The sequence below is a fragment of the Parasteatoda tepidariorum genome, chromosome 4 (assembly GCF_043381705.1).
Source record: "Parasteatoda tepidariorum isolate YZ-2023 chromosome 4, CAS_Ptep_4.0, whole genome shotgun sequence".
Taxonomy (NCBI): domain Eukaryota; kingdom Metazoa; phylum Arthropoda; class Arachnida; order Araneae; family Theridiidae; genus Parasteatoda; species Parasteatoda tepidariorum.
The window spans coordinates 22,464,826-22,486,133 of NC_092207.1; the positions used below are offsets into that span (position 1 = coordinate 22,464,826).

The 21,308-nt window shown below is 29.5% G+C and overlaps 2 protein-coding genes across 2 annotated transcripts in view; one reads left to right on the forward strand and one right to left on the reverse strand.

The window, feature by feature from the left end:
- The window catches only part of LOC107456772 (HAUS augmin-like complex subunit 3), a 32,769-nt gene extending 26,413 nt beyond the window's left edge, over window positions 1–6,356 (forward strand). Inside the window, exons 10-13 of the mRNA XM_071179520.1 lie at window positions 188–281; window positions 1,925–2,054; window positions 4,737–4,908; window positions 5,906–6,356. Of these exons, the coding sequence (XP_071035621.1) occupies window positions 188–281; window positions 1,925–2,054; window positions 4,737–4,908; window positions 5,906–6,028 (519 nt within the window). The 3' untranslated portion in view covers window positions 6,029–6,356. The remainder of the gene's footprint in view (window positions 1–187; window positions 282–1,924; window positions 2,055–4,736; window positions 4,909–5,905) is intronic.
- A 6,628-nt stretch (window positions 6,357–12,984) lies between these two features.
- On the reverse strand, window positions 12,985–21,095 carry LOC107456764 (rRNA 2'-O-methyltransferase fibrillarin). Its single transcript, XM_016074710.4, has 2 exons — window positions 20,645–21,095; window positions 12,985–13,902 (listed from the first exon to the last, which is right to left on the reverse strand). The coding sequence occupies exons 1-2, from the start codon at window positions 20,784–20,786 to the stop codon at window positions 13,064–13,066; spliced, it is 981 nt and encodes a 326-aa protein (XP_015930196.3). The 5' UTR covers window positions 20,787–21,095; the 3' UTR covers window positions 12,985–13,063.
- Between the last annotated feature and the right edge of the window lie 213 nt (window positions 21,096–21,308).

The window sequence follows — 21,308 nt, forward strand, 5'->3', positions numbered from 1 at the left end:
ATGCTACAACTGGCTAATTGTCAATTTTCCTAATTTTGACCTATAACACAAAGTCTATCTCTATTTATAATTAGAAAAATATAAAGATCCTTTTTGGAGTAAGGAGTTAAGTTGTTAACAATTATTGTCAAAATTTTTTAGATCTTTCTTTTGATTTTATCTTAAGTGTTTTTATCACTTTTTGTAGCAAAAAATTGAAGAATTCATGAAGCAAGCTAAAGTCGAGGAAACACATTTAAGTCCTGATTCAATATTTGTTTCTGCTTATAAAGTTTTGAGTGGTAAGTTTATGAAAAAAGATTTAATTTTTAACCAACCATTTTGAAATTTTAGTTTTAAACCTGTTTATATCTTTTAGTGTTATAACAAAATACCTACTAATTTAAGTTTTCTATTCCAAAAAGCAAATGAATTTGTTTGTAAAAAATTTGTGATCAATTTTTAAGAAATGTATTAAAAAATTCTTTAATAATCAAAAAAAGAATCTGATTAAAAAAAATAAGTCAGTGCTAATTGAATAATAATTTTTGTTTCATTTTAGGCCTTGAAATTTACACTTTCAGTCCCACCCTCTGTGCTTAGAGTTCCCAGTAGCACTAAAATTAAAACAAAATGCAAATTTCTTTTAAAACTTGTTTATTTTATTTTAAGAAATATTAATTGCAATCAATAACCATATTCACTATTACAACAATAGAGCTCCCCGAATATTCTCAATCAGTGGCGTACGCAGAATTTTTTCAAGGGGGGTGTTCATAATTTTCTGAAGCTACTAAAAGAAATTCGAGTATGTAATAAAGCACTATTATTTCTCTAATTTTGACAGCTAAACAGTTTTGACTTTTTATTTAGACAACATTGTTTAGTTAAATTTTGAGTTGATTTTTTAAGTTTAAGAACATAATGTAATATCTACTCGCATGTAATATCTTCTGAAAAAAGTCCAATGTCATATGGGTGGGAAGTAACACTTTGAGGGCCACTTTCACATTCATCAGATTTTGTTATGCTAGAAACGTTTTCTTCAACGGAAGTATCACATTTCTGTACAACAGAAAAACTTACATGGTACTCCGTTCCCCTTTTTAATAATTTTTCACCACATCTCCAAAATTCTCGAATTGTCTCAAAGACGACAGAACGGCTAAGATTCCAGAATCATCGCGTAAAGACCTCGCGAATGACAGCCAGTCTCGAAAGCTATCGCGACTGGCAGAACAGAAAGGAACCAGTCCATAACAGTACCACATGAATTTGGTTTCAAAAGTACAACCCTATTATAGTAAATGTTTTTTTCAGTATTCTGAGAAATGCTGTGAGATAAAAAGGTAGGCATAAGGCAAATAAAAATGTATAGTCTTAAAAAATAATACCCGCATAATTTCTACTAAAATGTTTATTTTTGCCATTTTGTCTGAGCTCAAGGGGGGTGTTCAAACCCCTCCCTTAGGTACGCCACTGTTCTCAATAAAGTTATGATGTCACATGGAGCAATCATGAAATCGAGCATTAAATAAACTAATATTTAAAACAATTTTGTTTAACATGATAAATGAATTAACTCATTTCTATTTATTTCTTTGTAATGTTATTTTAACTTAATTTTCTGTTTTAAAAATATATGCTGAAGTATTTATTAAAGTAGGAGTGCAAGCTGCGCCGAACAATATAAACAGTGGTGACTGTTTTATTCGTAAAAACTGAAATGTTAAATGAACTGTTCAATTTTAAAAATTTAGACGTCACAATATAGAGACATTCAGAATCGTTATAAAGGTGCTTTGGTAGTTAAGGATGTGTTATTTAACTGGATAAGAAATAAAATTCAGTAGTCTTATTACCACTCTCTACGTTTTTAAGCGCAGCTTGCACCACTGATTAAAGTCTTAAACCTTTGTACTTATTCATATTTTAAACACTTCAGATGATATTGAGAATCGGGAACAACCTCTGATTACACTTCCTGATGTTGTAAAAAGCATTGAAAAACTATTTGAGAGAAAGGAGTTCATTTCTAAAATTAAGGATGAAAATTCTGAAGTAATAAAAATATTGTAAGTATTTGTCAATGCTTTGTTAGTGTTATTTTCAATCCAGGCTTCAATCCAAGCTGCGCTTTCTTTGCTTACTGGCAGATATCACCAATGCACATCTAGATGTGTGTTTCATGCACTGGACTTGAGACTCATTGGGAATGAAAACCTTTTGTTAAAATAGTTTTTTTTCCCCCTAGGCTCTTTGATTTTTATGCATGAAGATGATATAAATTAGTATAGAGTTGGTGACAATGACAGCACTCCCATGTATTCTGTATTCATGAAAGTAGTCGTTATTGCTCTAAGGCTGTCAATAAATATAGCTGCTTTATAAAAAAAAAATCCTGCAACTTAAAATAAAATGAAATTTAAAAAATAAGGTCTGCTTGGAGATGAGCTTGAATGACCTTTCTAGCTTATCTTGGATCAAGGAAGATTATAGTTTGTGACATCAATTTTGAACAAGCTGTAAATTTGTAGAATTGAAGAAATACATAAAAAATTAAATTAATTTTATTTACACTCTACATTTTTTCCATTTGAAAAAACTCATAAAATGGTGTAAAAAATGGAAACAATGTGCAATTATTTTTTGTTTGTTAAATATTCCATTTATAATTTTTTGATTACATAATTAATAATTTAGATACATCGCATAATTATTTGTTAGTTAAAATATAATTTTGTTACTTAATAGCAGAAATTTGCAAATTCATTTGAAGTTCACTCCTTTTTAAATTTCATTCCTCAAAAATGAAGAACACCTTTTAAAAGAGTAAAGTTAATTTTTTTTTTTTTTTTTTTCGTTTTGGACAACTCTGTTTTGAAGTATTAAAAATTTACTTAAGTTTCAATATCTATTATTTTATCATTGGAATTTAAATTTTAATACTGCCTTGGATTGAAAATGTTGCTTTATATTTTTAAAATAAAGAGTGTTAAAAAAGAAACTCATAATTAAAAATGGCAACATTAAAACCATTGTAACTTAGACTTTTTGTACTTTACGGTGAAGTGACAAATTACAGCTTGAAAGATTTTTTTTTTAAACACCAACAAAAATTTGACCTAATCCATTAAAAGCTTGTCCTAAAAATTTAAAGTTTAATTTTAGTCTACTTACCCACATGTTTGCTTTGAACTTTAAGAAACATTAATTAAAATTGTTTGTTTCTGCTTGCTTCAATTAGTGTCTTTCTGTTTATTATTGTTGGTTCCGTCATATTTAAGAATTTATTTTGTGAACTTTTATTTTTAAAAAAAATAGATTCATTAAAAAAAAATCTCTAACTTTTGATCAACACTGAAAAAGGTGAAAGGTAATATGTTGCCTGCTTGTAATAAATAGATGACAAAATTTTACAAGACAGGACGCTACTGCCTATTGATCTGACTGTTTTTGTTACTGTTATGCTGTTAGAGGTTTTAACATAAACTATTATGTGGCTGAAGGCATCAATTGTGATTTTTGTCCCATACTGCATTTAACTGATAATTTACAATCAAACATAAAGTTTGATAAACTCTTAGAACTAGTTCTCTGTTGGTTATTTTACAATGGAAATAACAAAATTAATATTTTTCTTGTAGCGATCAAAAAGAGTTTCCAGGAATAATTTTTTATTTTTCATATATAAGCATAATGATATTTTTATGCTTATGATATACTTTTTATTTTTTATGCTTAGATATTATAATTGTGTTTTGATATTCTTGACAGATCAAACATTGAAAAAGACTGTCATTAGTAGTGCAGGCATTTCAGCAATGTAAAAATAGAAAATGTTTAACTTTTTCTATTTTTACATTACTCAACAGTAAAATAAAAAGGTTTTATGCTTGTATGTGGGGGACATTTGAGTTTCTGAACCCAAAAACTCCCTATTTTACAAAAGAAGTCACATTCTATCAAAACAGGTTGATTCTTCCAAAATTTAAACCTTGTGTGTAGTAAAAAATCAAACCACCAATTTCAAAAGATAAAAAGCTTATTTAAAAACATATCTGATAGTACTGCTGTATTATCATTCAGTTAAAATATTATAATGGTTTAACATTATTCTTTGAAAGAACCACCAAAAAATATTTGCCAAACTTTGCTTTAGTGTTTAAGTTATACATTTTGATTGTAGGAAAAATGTAAGTTTTAAAGGTAAATAATACTTCCAGTATATTGTTTAAAAAAACACACACACATTTTTGTTATTAAGTAATCCTATCCTGTCTATGTTATACTTCACTGTTCCTTCGTAGCAGTTCTATAGCTATTTATAAACAAATAGTAAAACCATGTAAGACAACTCTGATATTTATGGCTCTTGCTTTTCCTTTTTAAAAGTTTTTTTTAAGAAATTCAGGCACAGCATGTTCTGCTTAATATATATGTATATAGATAGACTTGAATAATAGTTTTATTTAATTGATTTCCTGAGGAAAAATTTTTTTTTAGTCTATTGTTATCAGCCTTCCAAATTAGCATCTGTACAGATTAACTTATATAATTTTTTTTTTTCGGATAAAATTAATTGTAAACAAGTATTTATTTCTTGTATCTATTATCTTTTTCCAAAAAACAGATAACAAATCAGTTTCATTTTACATTTACTTTTTCTTATCTTGTATTTTTATTTTTTTCCTTCTGAAAAAAATGCATGAATGACTTTAAATGAAAATAACTTCATCTGTTTATCCTATATCTAGAGCAAAACAATACTTAGATTTGGAAAAAAATATTTCAAATGGAATCGACTATGATGAGTTAATGAGAGAAGAAAAGAAATTTAGTACAAAAGTCAATCAAACTGAAGTTCTGCTTGAGGAAATATCCAGCTTTGTAAAGGAATCTGAAAATGATTGGCAACAAAAAAATAAGGTTTGTTGTTTTGTTTTTAACTTTTCGACGATTAATTAATATTTGTCTATAAAAAGATTGCCAATTTGTAGCATACAGAATATTAGGCAAAGTTAGAAATCTCCCATTTTCACAAAAATATTGAATTAATTTTTTTTCTACTTTAGAAACTATGATATATATATTTTATCTTAATACAGACCTGCCAACTTCATAAATTCAAAAAGCATGAGAAATTTGTAATCTCAGCATAGCATAATCATAGATGCCACTCTTCAGTCCTGGGGACTGAAATTAATCTTGAGAAAAATCATTGGACCAAATTACATTAATATCTCTTTCCCATTTGTTTACTTAAACTAATTTCCTTTTTTTTTTTAAATTCTTAAAAATGTAACATATTTTCTGTTAAAAATAAAAAATAACAATTTTTTAGAAAACAATGTTATTTTTCTGAATTATTGCAAAATCATGAAGTAATGATGCCACACTGTAATGACATAATGAGATTTGTACTATTGCTGAATCTAAATTTTTTAAAGTTACTATCTCCCAATGCATTGGCATGTTGGCCGAAAATAAATCAATATTTATGTATTTTTAATTATAGTGTTACAACGAAAAATAATATTGTAGCAAAAAATAAGTAAAGATGTGAATGGTTTCAGAAAAAATTTAGCAGTAATATTATTCACTTATAGGTGTAAAAAATTTACACAGTTAGCTGCTATTTCTGTTTTGTTTGCTAAAAATTAATTAAATAAAGAAAAAAATGTTAAAAACACATAATTGAGGACATTATCACAGAAAGGTCAAAAAATTTTTTAAGTGGTATAATTTTGTGTGTGTAAAAATTATGCCAATAGTCCTAATCTCTAATCTTACCAGCCCGCAATAAAACACTGAAGTATTTTACCAGACCATTGATTAAATTGGGTTGAAAAATGTTTATTTAGATGTTTTATTTTATTGATTTTTCTGAACTTTGTTTTTAATGATCTATGTTTGAAATTTCTAGCTTTTAGTATCACAGAAACACTTGAGACTGGCACGAAGTCTCTTCATCTTCGCTCTACTGGAGAGAGAGAAATTTGAAAAGATTGCTGGGAATATAGTGCAAGCGAAACCACACCTTTTGTAAAGAATATTATAATAATGAAATTAAGAATTTGTTGAAAAAAATTATTTATTAAAATTATTGTGATGTGAACAAATGACTATAAATAATATTTTTAGAAATATTTATAAATCACAAGTGTCGTTTTTAGGAAATCGTCAATTGATTCTATAATGAAACCAGTTAAATTTTGCTGTAACTAAGTTCCATATTGGAAACAAAGTCACCTCATTTGTTAACATTGGAAGCTGGTAAAATTTTCTTTTTTTACCATAAACACAAATATTTCAATGTAAATCACTGATGAAACCAACTGTTTTTGCGAATGTAGAATAAATGATTTTTACGAAAACTGTAATGAAATTTAATCAATGAGAAAATAAACTATAAAAATCACATTTTAATACAACAGTAACTGCTTAAAAAAATTGTCTAGACTAAGCATTTTCTGTTCCATAAAATTAAGTAATCTTATTTTTGGATACTTCTAACACCTTCGCAATAACTTAATCCTATTTAAATGATAAGAATAATTCTAGTAACTTACAAAAACTTAACTTAAAAATGATTTGTAGATTTTCAACCACATTGCTGGATCTGCCATCACCATAAATAAAGTTTTTCAATGTCTTAAACAGGGAAATGCTAGTTGTAAAAGTAACCTACAACCTTATAGCAGTTGATAATTTTGCTTTAAATTAATTTTTTGTATAAACTATTAAAGTTTTCATTATAAAATGTATTTCGGCAAAATTAAAGCATTATGAAATATTATAACAACACTCGATAAGCCTCACCCTAAAACATACTTAGTAACACTTTTTATAGAACCATGATTTCTGGATTGTAACCTTCAAATGATACATGTCAAAATTTATACATTCAGATAAGGAACCTGCGTAGTATTTTTTTTATTTTTAAAAACGAAACTTCATACCATTTTATGATGATAGGCACGATTCTTAGTTCTATGGTTTTTCTAATTATTTTGTAATTAAAATTTAAAATCGCGAGATTAGCCACGCCCCCTAAAACGCATTGAGCGTTCCCGTCTTGGTTGATGACCACAGAATATGGGCTCAATAAAGACTCTCATCACCTTCCAATATGGTGAAAGCATGTGCCTCACTTAATATACTTAGTCAAACCTTAAGTATTTCCATTTCCTATCTGGGATCAAACCATTAGGTGAAAAATTTTGAAAAAATTCTTATTTCTATGTATAGACCAGTCAGGGTTGGCAGGTTTTTGACATGTGACAGTTTTTGACAGTTTAAACCATGGTTTAAACCGTCACGTCAAAAACCTCACTGTCAAAAATGTCAAAAACCTATATTCATATGTGAAATTTAATTAATACATAAAATTTATATATTTTTTAAAGGATAGTGTTTCTAAATATGTTCTAGAAAAAATAAATTTAAAATTTTGAAGAAACACTTATATTTTGAATAGTAACCAAAATCTTGTACTTTTGAAAACTCACATCTTTTGTAATATTATGTATTCATTTTCATGTGTTATTGAAAATCTGCAGTGATATTATTAAGAAATTTATTTATAACCAAATTTAGTGTATAGTATAGATTATACTAAAAATTAGACATTTTTAAAGATAAACATTAGCAGTTTTGTACATTAGACATCTTTTAAAGAAAAATCTTTTTAATATTCTTTTAAATCTTCTTAATAATCTTTTTAACATAAGACAATACAAATTTAAGTGCTTTCTGTTAAATACACAGAGTAGTTAGTGTCGATTTACAGTATATTCAGCCTATTCATTTACTATGCTGAAAATTTAGTTTATCCAAATACTTGTGAATTTCATTTTGCTGAATACTATATAGTTTTGTTGAATATCTAAATATTCAGCTGTTGAATAATTACTTCTTGCTTTCAAGATATGCATTATTTGTATTCTTAATACAAGTGGAGAAAAAAAAATTAAGAGATAAAAATTGTTTTAAAATGATAAGTGTAATAATTATAAATAAATATAATAAACAATATGAATTATATTTATCATTATTCATAAATATAACTACTTTTAAATTCAAATTAACATACTGGATAATAAAGATATTCGGTATAACATTAAAAAAAATTTTTTATACACTTGTATCTTGTATCAAGTTTGTATTTATACAACATAACTTGTAAGTTCCTTATAAATATTAGTTATATGTTCCTTATATGTCAAAAATGCATAGTAATAAACTTTTAATTTTCTTAAGTATCAAAAAGAAAAAAAAAATTTTTTTAAAAATAAATATTTAAACAATTTTTGTGCAAAATTTTTCTGCACATGCATTTGAATATAAATTTCTGAGATTTTAAATCTGTTATTTTACCTTAATTTTAATTAAAAAATATTTTAAAACCTGCTGATTACCTATAGTATAATTAAATTTCAATATAATGCATGGCAACTGTTGGTAGTTTTGAAGTTTATATATTTTCTTGGCAAACTTCAGTTTTTGACATTTTTGACGGGTTTTTGACGGTTTAAACCAGTATTATACCCTTGTCATGTCAAAAACCACTTTTTGACGTCAAAAACCCAACCCTGAGACCAGTTTTCTTATAACACTTAAGAATGATAACATTGATATTTTTGAATCACCAAGACCTCTCAAACCAAATATCTTTCTCAGTCTGCAATATATTAAAAGCAGATTATCTGCTACATTTTAGATTTTCAAAATTATGATTTTCCATGACTAATTACGAGAATTTTTCATGACTTAACGAAGTTACTATTTTCGTCGACAAACACAGAACAATACATTTAAAAAGGCATTATAATAACATTAATTGAAATGATAGGTATAACCAAAACTGTTATACTCTGTATTTTCTTTTTTATAGATTTTAAATTGATAAAAAAAATTCTGAAATCACAGAAATTTAAAAGATAATTCGCTCTAGAAATGTTTTTTCTTTCATTTTTTGAAAGAACATGATAAAAACATTTTATATTTTAATAAAATATGACTGTGAGTGGGGATTTTGTTAGAAATTAAGATATTCGAAACACCGTGAAATTTGGGGATTCCATTTTAAAAAAATTTTGGCAATCTAAATCCATAACTTTCCATGATTTTTTTTTTTAAAAATAGTTAAAATCATGACAAATTTAGTTCAATACTGAAATTCATGACTTTCCATGTACGCGGATACCCTGCAAAAAGTTAACACAATTTTACCAAAAATAAAACTCCATTGTAAACATCATTTCACTCTATGACAAAAATTGCTAATTCCGTTAACCCAGGATGTGGATTCTAACGTTCCCGTCAATTTCGAACATAGTGACTTTTGGGAGCTTTAAAATATAGGCTATTCAAATAAGATTATTACACATGAAAGTTCCTTATTAGTTTCTAGGTCATAAGTGGTTTTAGTGACCATAGTCTCAAAACAATGGATAAAAAAAAGTGTATTGATTAAACACTGTTATTTGATAGGAAAAAGTACTGAAGCTAAACAGTAGCTTGATAAGTGTTACAGAGCCTCTGCACCTGGCAAATCAGCTATTATTGACTGGTACGGTCAATTTTATTGATGTAAAAACACTGATGTTTAATGCTCTGCGTGTTTAAAATTAGCAGTTCTATCAGAATGCAGTGTTTTTTTTTTAATAACCAATTTTCTTTTACAATGATGCTTAATTAATGTTGGTAATTGACATAAGAAACTGATCAAAATTATAGCAAAAATATCGGAGAAAAGATACTTATTCATTTCGAACCGACATATTACTGACACTAATGCTTTATTAATATTGATCTGTATTAATTGAAATAAAATATAAGCTGAGCACTAAAAAGCTAAGGTTAAAAAAAATTTGTTTAGGAAAACTGTATAAAATCACCATTTCAGATGACGGTTAATTCATATGTATCCCTGAAAGTAATATGCACCATTGGTATTATATTAATTGGTGTAGTTTTGATGAAAATTCCACTAAGTTTTTTCCAATGGTAGCAAAGGTAGTTTTTAATAAATGAGAACAAAAGAATTTTGTTCTGCCACTACTAAATATTTTAATAGTAAATTAAAGGTTAGATAGAGAAATGTTCATTCTCCAAAATCCCTATCAAGTTCTAATAAAAATTAGATTTTTTTTTTTTAAAATTTCGACTTTAGTTGGCTGTCACTGACAAATATATTTTTCACAAAACTTAAATATTGAAAGGTTATATAAGAAGTACCAAATGTGCTAATATAGATATAAAATATGATATATTTCGTTATGAGTAAAACAGAACCAACGTTAAGCCGTTTAAATACCAATATTTTAGAAAGGCCCGTGGTAAAGGATATGTACCGGAGAAAATTATTTGATTTATGGTTTAGCAGCGAGTAATAGCCTCATGCCTAGGATGCTAAATACATTTTCTCTTCATTCTAATGGGATGAACTACAAAAAACAAGTTCTACTTACTCCAATAACGTAAAGCCACTGTAAATGGCAACAAACATTAAATTTAAAAAAATATTTTAGCTATATTAATTGAAAAACTTAGTGGAAGAACCAGGTATGACACTTTCAGAATAAAAAAAAAGTTGTATATGAACTATTTTATTACCAATTTAATAGAAGATGGGAATAATAATAATTTCTAATTTTAAATAAAACCTTATAGCCTAATTCGAAATAAAAAATACTAGCATACTAAAAATAAAGGAAGGCAAAACCAGTGATTCATTAATCTCCCTAAAATGTCCCTTACCCGGTTCTTCCATCAAGCTCTTTAATTGTGTTGGTGTATAGCAGGGGTCCCCAACCCTATGCCCGCGGGCACCATGGCGCCCGTCGATCGGTCTAGGTGCGCCCGCTGCTTGTGCCCAACGATAAAATATTTCAGTTTTCCATTTCCCCATAAAATGCTATGCAAATACATACATAAGTACGCTAGCTCAGTAAAGGTAAAGTTCTTGATAGATTTCTAGATTTATCTGAAGAAATAAAAAATTATCTTGCATCCAAAAATCAAAAATTTTTAGATCTAAGAGATCCTCTTTGGCTAACAGATTTGTCTTTCATAACGGACCTAACGGAAAAATTAAATAATTAAAACTTGGAGCTGCAGGGAATAGACAAACATATAGCAAGAATGATAGGGGCTATAAACTCGTTCAGAGCTAAGCTAGTTTTGTGGATATCACATTTGAAAATGAAGTCTCTTGTGCATTTTCCATACATGATCAATTTGAAAAGCGCTTTCAACAGTTTAATATCATCAAGATATTTGATCATATATTTTGTAAATCCTTTTACCAACCAAATAAACGTAACCGTAATAGCAATACACATTTCAGAATTTCTTCAAGTAAGGCGAGAAGTGGAGATAGAAATTTTGGATCTTCAGAATGACATTATCCTCAAAACTATTATATCAGATGAGAAATTCTGGAATATAGTTGTCAGAAATGAATTTCATTCTTAAAAAGAGCAGCATATAAAATAAAGTCGCTTTTTGGTTCCACATACTTGTGTGAATCACTGCTTTCGACAATAAATATCATAAAATCAAAATATAGATCCCGACTTACAGATAAACACCTTGACGATTGCTTGCTAGCAGGAATTTCACCATATTCTCCCAATTATGAAGCGCTGGCCAGTGAAATGCAATGCCAAAGACCACATTGACTGTATTTTATATACTTTATAAATAATTTTTATACTTCGTATGGTTTGAAAAAGCAATTTAGTAATCATTTATTTTACACAAGAATATTAATACTAATTAAATTCCTAAGTTAAATTAATTTTTAAAATTAAATTTTTTGTGCATTATATGTAGTGTGTATTATTACCGACGTCTATCAACTATAAATTTATCTTAAAAAAATAAATGGTGCCCGCCATTCGACCGATATTCTGGCATTTGCTCTTAGGTACAAAAAGGTTGGGGACCCCTGGTGTATAGTATATGCTTTTCAGTTACGAGCATGATTTCGTAGTGTTTCTTTACTAGGATCGATTCCTTAATTATTTATTATCTACGCCTTGCGAAGAACGGCATTCAGCAAGTAAGAAATGAATGTATCACACTTGAAGGAGAGCATCTTCATAAATAGTTTTAATTTAAAAAAAAAAACATGTATTTTTGTGCTAGACTGGAGAGTTAATAAGTAATGTGTTAAGCGAATATAGTCCAACTGAACTAGGACATATTTAAAAACTTTTAAATTTCCATTAATCTATTTTGTCATTTACACTCATAATTAGAAGCCAATACTGTAGAAACTATACACAATCCATAGTTTACTAAAAGTTTTGTAGGAAAGAAAACTGGCATTGCAAAACATTAGCTTTAAAATGAAATATTAAGATTTCAGGAAGTAAACGAATAAAAAAGTAACTTATCTATGACAAATTACATTCAATAGCTTTTTGTGTTACAAGGAGATACATGTCAGTTAAGGAAAGAATAAATTGTGTGTTTTGAACATAAAACACATATTACAAAATTAAAATGTCTTTTTACTAAAACATTCACTTTTGTTGGTTGTTTCTAAATGCTATTCCTCATTGAGCTGTCAATTGAAATAACTTCTTAATAAGAGTCAATCTGAAGTTTTAAACCTTAAAATTTAATTTTTATCAAAATCTATATTGCTTTTAATTTATAAACTTTTGATATTACTTCATGTTTAAAAAGTATCCTTCACAATATAATTTTAAGACAAATAATAAATTTCAGACTTGTAACAAGACCATATTTAAGTACTACTCCCAACAACCTACATCATGCTTAGTGTTCAGCAGAATTTTCATATACAAAATTTTCTACACAAGAAAACTATATATAGGGATTGAAAATGTGATTATAGAGACATAAAACTAATTTTTTTTAAAAAAAAAATAATTTTTAAAGCAGCTAAAATCCACTGAACAAAACAGTACATTTTAAAACATCTAAACTAAATGAATACTAAAAGAAACAAAAATGAAACACTTGGAATAAAATAAAAACATTTTTAATTGGTCAATGTAAAAACAATGATCTTATGAACAAATACATCAATAGAATAAAAAAACTTTCATTCTGCTTCCATCTTCTGATCATTCTTAGCTCTTGGTCTAAAAATGCCAACAATAACAGTATGATCTCTTTCATAAGGTTCCAAAGTTAATGATTCAAGAGGCTTCAACCTCTCAGAACGTAGCTTTTCAATTTCACTAGCAACAACAGCTTCTGGGCTAGCTGTAGAATCAATACAGTTCGCTTTAATGGAAATAATATAATGCCCTTCATCTTTTAAATATTGATGGGCATTCAATGCTAGAATTCTAGCCTGATCAGGTTGAGCCACATCAGAGAAGATAACATCAACCATTCCAACGAGCATACGGTAGCGCAAGGGAAGACGAGCATCCTCGATGATTGGAACAATATTCGATCTTTTTTGGGCAACACTTAAAAGATCTCGTCCGGAACGCTGTGAAAACTCCACGGCATAAACCAATCCTTCAGGCCCTACTAAATCAGATACGTGAGACACTGTTGTACCAGAGGCAGCTCCTAAATACAGAACCCTGGATCCCCTTTTCATGTGAATGTCTCCAATGCCACCCATAATTGCAGCAGCTAATTTAGAACGGAATGGATTCCATGCTCTGTATTCAATTTTTTCATTATTTTCTTCTACAGATATTCTTTTTTCATTATAAACAGTATCGCCTGGAACTAAATTAAGAGTAAGCAAGGTATCTGTAGCTCCTCTTGAGATGAACACACCGTCGTGCCTATGGGGCTCAACAACAGTCTTCTTGCCTCCTCTACCTGGTGTGCCTCCTCTACCTCGCCCACCTCTACCACCGCGGAATCCTCCTCGTCCGCCTCTATCACCACCACCTCTACCTCCTCTGAAACCACCACCTGTTAAAATTAAAAATTTTAGAATACTGTTTCAACAATGACAATCAATAAAATGCAAATATTTAAATCTGCTATTCTTATAACAACCAGATTCATTAAAAAAAAAAAAAAAAAAAACATACACCAGAAGAAATTAGCATTCACTAAAATCTACCTGTTTTGCAAAATAGGTTGTACAAAACAAAATCTGATCATTCATCATAAATTCATATGCAGGGGCCCTACCATGAGCTACCGGGAATGGAATGAAGATTCCCGGCTGGAAAGTGAAACTGGGAAAGTTTGGTTCCATGAATGTTCAATACCGCACCATGAACACTCCCTTGGAATCAGACATTCCACGATAACTCGCTCTCAGGGCGTGGCTAAAATTTAACCAATCACACAATTTACTTTAGATTTTCTTTTTGAGTCTGGCAACATTAGCATGAGTAAAACGAAACGAGCTTCTGCTATTTGGATAATATTTTTGACTACTTATTGTCCCCGTGGCAGAAACACGGCGACACAGCGACATTGTCGCAGAAAGGGACTGAGCTCTTGTAGCACTCGGAAAGCACTCGTGATCCTCCGTTAATCTCCCTAGTCCGTGTCCAACACAAACAGTAACTGGATATAAAAGGGGAGAAATTTTTCCCCCTTTATTAAGCTATTTTTGGGACATTTGCCAACTTCGGCCTTTATCGCTAGCGCAGTAATTTGCTTTTTGTGTTTTCTTGCGAGAATAGAGCGTTTTATATTTTTTGCACTTATGTGGAAAATTTCATGCCTAAAAAGATTTTTTCTTTTTTAAAAAAATAATGTCTAGCGAAAAGGTTTTGTTGCTCTTGTGAAGCAACAATAATTATATAAAAAAAAATTGAACTTATTTTTCAAGGCCCATTTCGAAGAAGAAATAAGATGGAAAATGACAATATCTAGCGATGTCAGAGATTTTTTTTTCTGCAAAGCGACAGGAGAAGAGGAAAGAAGCTTACCACGCTACTAATATTGAAGAAAAAAAAACGTTCTAGATTCAAACCAAATATTCTTACTAGTAGCGATGTTGATAGCAAGGATGATAAAATGCCTATATCTTTTGAATTAAGCCGTCGATATAAAAAAAACACTTGCAATATAATGATAAATGAAATAAAGCCTAAGATATCTCACTATCTACGATTTTTTGGCATGCGAATGAAAACCAGATTGGTGGAAAATATTTACTGGCGAAACACTTTCAAATAGGTTTCCATACGCATGTGAAAAAAATCGCATCCAATGAGTATGGCTCTAATACCGATGTTTCAGCACTGATGAAGACGATTTCGTTTCGAGATGTTGAATAGTCTTGAGCGTATTGAGTCGGAAACCGCGTCTGCGTACTTCGTGTGGAATCAATGCTATATATTTACACAATACAGTGAGACTTCTGTTACAAATCGCAAGCGCTGTGTATTTTTTTCTTTCTGAACTTAATCTGATCACGAAAAAAGTTTTATTTACCTTCTTTTTTTTTTATAAAATTTTTTCAATAAGTCAGCACAAAATTAATCGAATCTAATTGTTTTCATATAGAAATAGATTGCTTTAATTTTTTTGCTTTTAGAATTCGGTTATAGTCAATATTATTTTATTATTTTGATTTTGATTACTCAACCTCAATATTAATTTTTTCACCTGATTTGTTTCTGTACCTGATACAATTACTATAATGAAACATTAAATCATACTGTTTTAAGCTGATACTTCAAATTCAGTTATGTTGTTTTATAAATTTAATCTTTTTGTCCATTCTTAGCTATTTTTATAAGTTCTATCTTATTACAGGTTCTGGGTTATCTTTATTTNGTAAGCGCCTCCCTTTTACTGTAATGGGAAAGATACTTTTGCAAAAGACAATGGTAGGATATTTACCCTTTAATTCAATGGTAATATCTATATATTAATAGGCTAGCAATATTTTGTCTCGCTAAAAACTCCCAAACTACGCAACAGAATTAAACAAATAAGGTGTCGTTTTAAAGGTATTGTTATGTAGATGTGCAATAAGGTCTTAAATTATGAAAATTTCCTTTAATTAATTAATAAAATTAATAATTTAGTTTCAACCAATGAGAATTCAGCAAATCATTTTTCGGGTGGTTCGCATAAGCATTGTTTCCGTAAGCATCGTTTGATTTAAAGCATTTCTGAATTAATAGATTGATAAACAAAAATAAGAGTGGATAAAAAAAAACGGAACTGAATTTCTTAAAAAAAGAATTCAATATCTTTAGTTCCTTTGATAAATTTTTAGTTTCATGATAAATTTTTTGTTTCGTTACAATAGAATGGCAATGGCATCGTGCGAATATTCAAACCAAAACAAACGTGCGAATATTCAAACCAAAACAAACTTTCTACAAACAATTATTTTGATTTGAGATTTAAAACGATATCTTAGTTATTTAGTTCTATTTTTATTTATTTAGTGCCTGCTGCCTAAATAAAATGCCTGCTATCAGGCGTCGAAATATCTCTGGCAGACGTCAGAGAAATGAATGGCGGAATTCTAAACGGGAAAGCATTTCTTATTGAGATATATTCTCTGCTACAGCTCCAAATTTCTCAGCTACATGAAGAAAAGATAATCAAATTGTGAAGGGGGCAGAGAAGTGTATAAATTTCATTAAGTAATAGATTTCAATATCTGGCAATTTTATTTTAAAATTTAAATTTGTTAAAATGTTTTTAAAGATTGCGAAGCAATATGCAATGGAACTGCGAAGCAGTTCTGGGGGTTGGCGAGCGTAGCGAGCAGGGGGCGGAGCCCCCTAGTTACTCTTTATCCATGCAGCTTTAAGCATGAATACTTTTTTATTTTAAGTCAAAATTAATGCATAGAAATGTATTCTTTTATCTGGTTAAATGTAACTAATTAAGTGAATTAAGAGCTTTAGAAATCAACTTCGTGCCACAGAATAATAAAATCTACTTTTACAAACATCGTGCGTGCATTTTTATTGATATTAAATCACAATTTTTCAGTAAATAAAAATTAATTTCTGGCAATTTTTTAAATAAAATAGTATAAATTTAAGAGTTGTTCAAGTTTACTTAATGCGTAACACATTAAAAGTGATACATTACTATGTTGTTTTAAATAAGAAGAAATATATCAATTGAAATTATTAAAAATGTGAGTGATTTTGTTTCCATTATTCGTCCGGAATGAATAATCTTTGTTGAGCAGAAAAGGCTAAATACCAAATATTTGTATGTTGCACCTCTAATTTAGAAGCAGCAATTTTTGAGCAGAATTTTGTACCTATTGACAATTTAAAAACTCCTTGAAAAGGTTTTTTGCAATAACAGGACCCTGATTGAAAGAATGTGACTTAACGCTTATTTTATATTCACAAAATGTCTGGACAGACCCCTGGTAATGATCAGTATTGAACATGTCTAGATTTCAATTATATTTAAAAAAAAGTATAATATTAAACTTCTCTACTCCTAAAAATTATAAAGCATTAAATGATCCTATTATTTATTTAGAAATTCTTTTCTCCTTTGCATTCACAGGCAACAAATTATTTAAAGTTTGTTTAAACAAAAACAGAACGAGTATGTAACTTAATTATATGGCTGAATATCCTTTCCCAGCAAAACTTTTGAGTTGAATTCTGCATTGAAAAACAATTTAAAATATCTTCGCAACGCAAAACAAAAAAGTGAGTTTTAAGACAACTCCAAATTTGTGTCATCCTTTACTGAGACTAGAAAAATAAACAACAAACTTATTGCTTGGGAAAGTAAGTTAAATTAAGAAATCACCCATGTAATTATAAAAATAAATAAAAAACCTATACTGATTTTTTATGGTTCATCAGAAATTTAATACATTTCTGGGATAGTACGTCTCAGCAGCCAAAGGTATGTATGTACTCCTGATAGAAAAAAAATTCTATAGCCTAAAGGCCTGTTGAGACGATTAAAGTTCTCGGACGAAGATTGATGGAAACTTGTTTTGCTTTGAGCTTGAATTGTGTAAACGATCGTCCAAGTTATTGGACGATAGTAGATCATGTTCCACTTTCCATCCAAGTTTTTTCTCCCTTAACCAATCAGCGTCTTAGGTTTTGTGACGTCAACAAGCAGGCATCAGATTACGTCATTTCGTTGTCTGTTTTCATATATTTTAGATTTTATTTAGATATTATGATTTTATTTGAATTTATGTAGTAATTTTAAATTCATGTTGGTATTATTTTTTAATGTTGAATATGAAAAATGTGCGTGCGCAAGTTTTCCTTTCGACCAATCAGTGACATTCAAGAACTTGGATAGTGTCGACGAGTCACTCAATTTCTTGGTCAGAGAAATCTGTCCAGTTTCTCAGATTTCAGAACTTAACCAAGCCTTTAGGTTCTGAAACTGGAAGCGAAGTCTCTCAAAAGTATAAGAAAAAAGAAAGTTATAGTACATTATTTTTTTAAATACATTAATTTGAGATAGCACTAAATAATAAACTTCATTTCAGGTAGTTAAAAAATTCCAAATTTGTTGTTTCCCAATAAAGTAGATTTAATAAAACTATAAAGTAGATTTCGATCACAGTTTTACTACATCTAACAATATCACAAATATAATAGTACTATAAAGCTGACTTGCTTTATTATTTAGCAGTAGAACTTATTCGAGTATCCATTGTACAGTGTTAGTGCAATGTAAATAAAATAAAAAAACATTTACAGCATTTTTTAGCACTCTGATTTCAGCATTTCTAATGAAAACAACTGTGATTTCACTTCCATAAAGTCCACATTTTTTTATTATAAAATGTTGGAAACCAGATAAAATACCAAAAACCAGAAGACTGGAAAATCTCATGATTATCATCTCTGTATATATCAAACCCCTGGCAACGTTACAGACTCCGAAACGTGTTCCGCCTGGACAGACCTGTCCAGGCGGAATTTACTACCGTTTAGCGGTATCATCACAAATTCAATTTTAGGAAAAACGGTAGTTTCACAAAATACTTTATCTTAAAATTTTTTTTGTATCCTTAGGAAACGATAAATCTATATTTTGATAATGTTTTTGTGTTGGTTTTTTAATATAATTTTGAATTTTTTACAAATTATCTCTAAATTTTCGCAAAATAGGTAGGTACCTCTCAGAAAAACCTAGACGGACCCCTGGTCACAGAGAAATTGAAGAGATTTTTAAGAAAGAGGGTATCGAATAGCATTGACACCAAAGTGTCTAACACATTGTATAGGAATGAACAGCTGAATGCAAGAATGAAAACACCAGTCAATGGTAAGCAAATAAAACTCTCTCATATTGAAAAGAACTTTGCAAGAATGGTATGCAAGTGCCCAGTAAATGACCATATGGCAAAGAATCAATGCCAAAAGGAATTATTACCATGAATTCGTATAGAATTAGTGATATGTATTGAATATCTTCAGGGCAAAGGTGACTAAAACAATAAGAGTCGAGTGTAATTTAGATCATCGAACCAAAGAGAACATGTATAACTGCAAAGATATGTGCCGTATTAGAAAAACTACAGTAACAATAAACTAAGAATGACAAAGATCAGTAAGCACTACAAGAACCTGGCGGTTTTTTTCAGAGTAGATAAAACTTGTCAGAAAATTAGTCGATGGAACTGGAATGGAATCGTGGTGATTAGTTAATTAAAGAAATGGGAGCTTGGTATTGGAAGTCTAGCTGGATCAAGATAATCTGGCATGGAAATTTAGAAAAAAAAGTTTGGCACATTGAGATATGAAATATTGCGTAGAGATAATGAAGACGACACAATGTTGTATGGAGGAAAGGAATAGAAAAAATAAATAAAACCTAGACGAGCACACAAAAACTAGCAGTAAAAACTTGAACTTTGGGATCTCTGAATAAAAAACTTGCACAGAATCTGTATAGAGTTTCTAACACTGTGAACTTCGGTTTACCTTGAAAAATATAAAATTTGTCGTTGGATTATAGAAAACTCAGTTGATCGCAATGTTGCTGCTAAATTTACCAACTTGCAGAATTACAAAGAGAAATTACCTGAACTACTATATGCAAGAGACGCACTGAAGAAACTAAAAGAAAAATGTATTAAATCATGAAACGGGTGTGGTACTAACACAACGAGATAGTTAAGGCCACTAACATCTCATAGTATATTTAAGTAAAAAGTTCAATGAATCCAAAATACATATATATATATAAATTGTACAACAGAAAAAAGATGTGCCAGCAATAATTAAAAATTATAACACTATTTGGATAGACAAAAGTTTTCTATTCAGACAAATCAATTGCTAGATCAAAAGCCAGACTTGTGTGCTGGATTTCAGCACTACAACTGTTTCATTTTAAAATTATGCATATAGCTAGCCCCTGAGAACAAGAATGCAGATGGTCTTAGAGTTCTTAATTTGAATTAGACAAAAATTGATAGCAATATATATGAAAATGTCTTTTTCCCTCATTGCTGTTTAGCATAGTTTCGTCTGATTCTTATGAATTGTTTGAGAAAGAAAATACTAAACATTTTGAATATAACTTATGCACCATTTTCAGTAAAACAGTTACTTGATTAACTAATGACACACATCTAATAATTACGAACATTTGTCTACAACTCACATGGCTTGATTACAGTACTCAGGAGGTAGCGAATAACTTTAAACTTCATCAAGAGAAAAGATACAGGTAACTAAATTGCAAACAGATAATTAATTAGAGATAATTTTACCTCGTCCTGAACCTCCACGAAATCCACCTCGATCACCGCCACGGCCTCCACGAAAATTTCCTCTTTGTCCACCTCTAAAACCTCCAGCACCTCTTCCACGTCCCCCTCTATCACCTCGAGGTGAAAAGCCTGGAGCACCCATAACAATTCAAAAATTGATGATATTAGTTAAAACTTTTACAAATCATCTAAAACAAATGCGGCACTATTATCAGCACGTGCACAACGCAGTAAACAAACGACCATACACACCGGAAAAATATTAAAGATATGGATGCAGTTAAAGTTAAGTTAACTCAATGTTGGATTGAAAAAGATTTGAGTCTAGCTTTTAACCTTTAAACTTCCTTTTGAAATAAACACTAGTTATGAAAAATAAAACACTTTAACTTCAACAGGCAATTAAGGAGAGCAATCTATTCAAACGAAGAATATTTTGAACCAACATTCTCACCGAATGCGATTGTCTAAAATGGTTAGATTGGCTATTTTTTTGCTGAAAAATATATTTCCTCGAGGGCAATCTGTGGTACAGGAACCGCATTCGGCGGGAATACTCTTAAATATAAAAACTTTTGCCACATGCATTGGATGACCACAGTTTTTAATAGGCATGAGGGAGAAATTTTAGGGAATAATTTCGGAATTTTATAGAATTTGTTCT

Excerpts from the sequence above, each read along its gene's own strand:
- LOC107456764 (XM_016074710.4), bottom strand. The coding sequence starts at position 20,786 with ATGGGTGCTCCAGGCTTTTCACCTCGAGGTGATAGAGGGGGACGTGGA. Across the intron at positions 13,903-20,644 it reads TCGTGGAGGTTCAGGACGAG|GTGGTGGTTTCAGAGGAGGT; the intron begins GTAAAATTATCT and ends TAATTTTAACAG.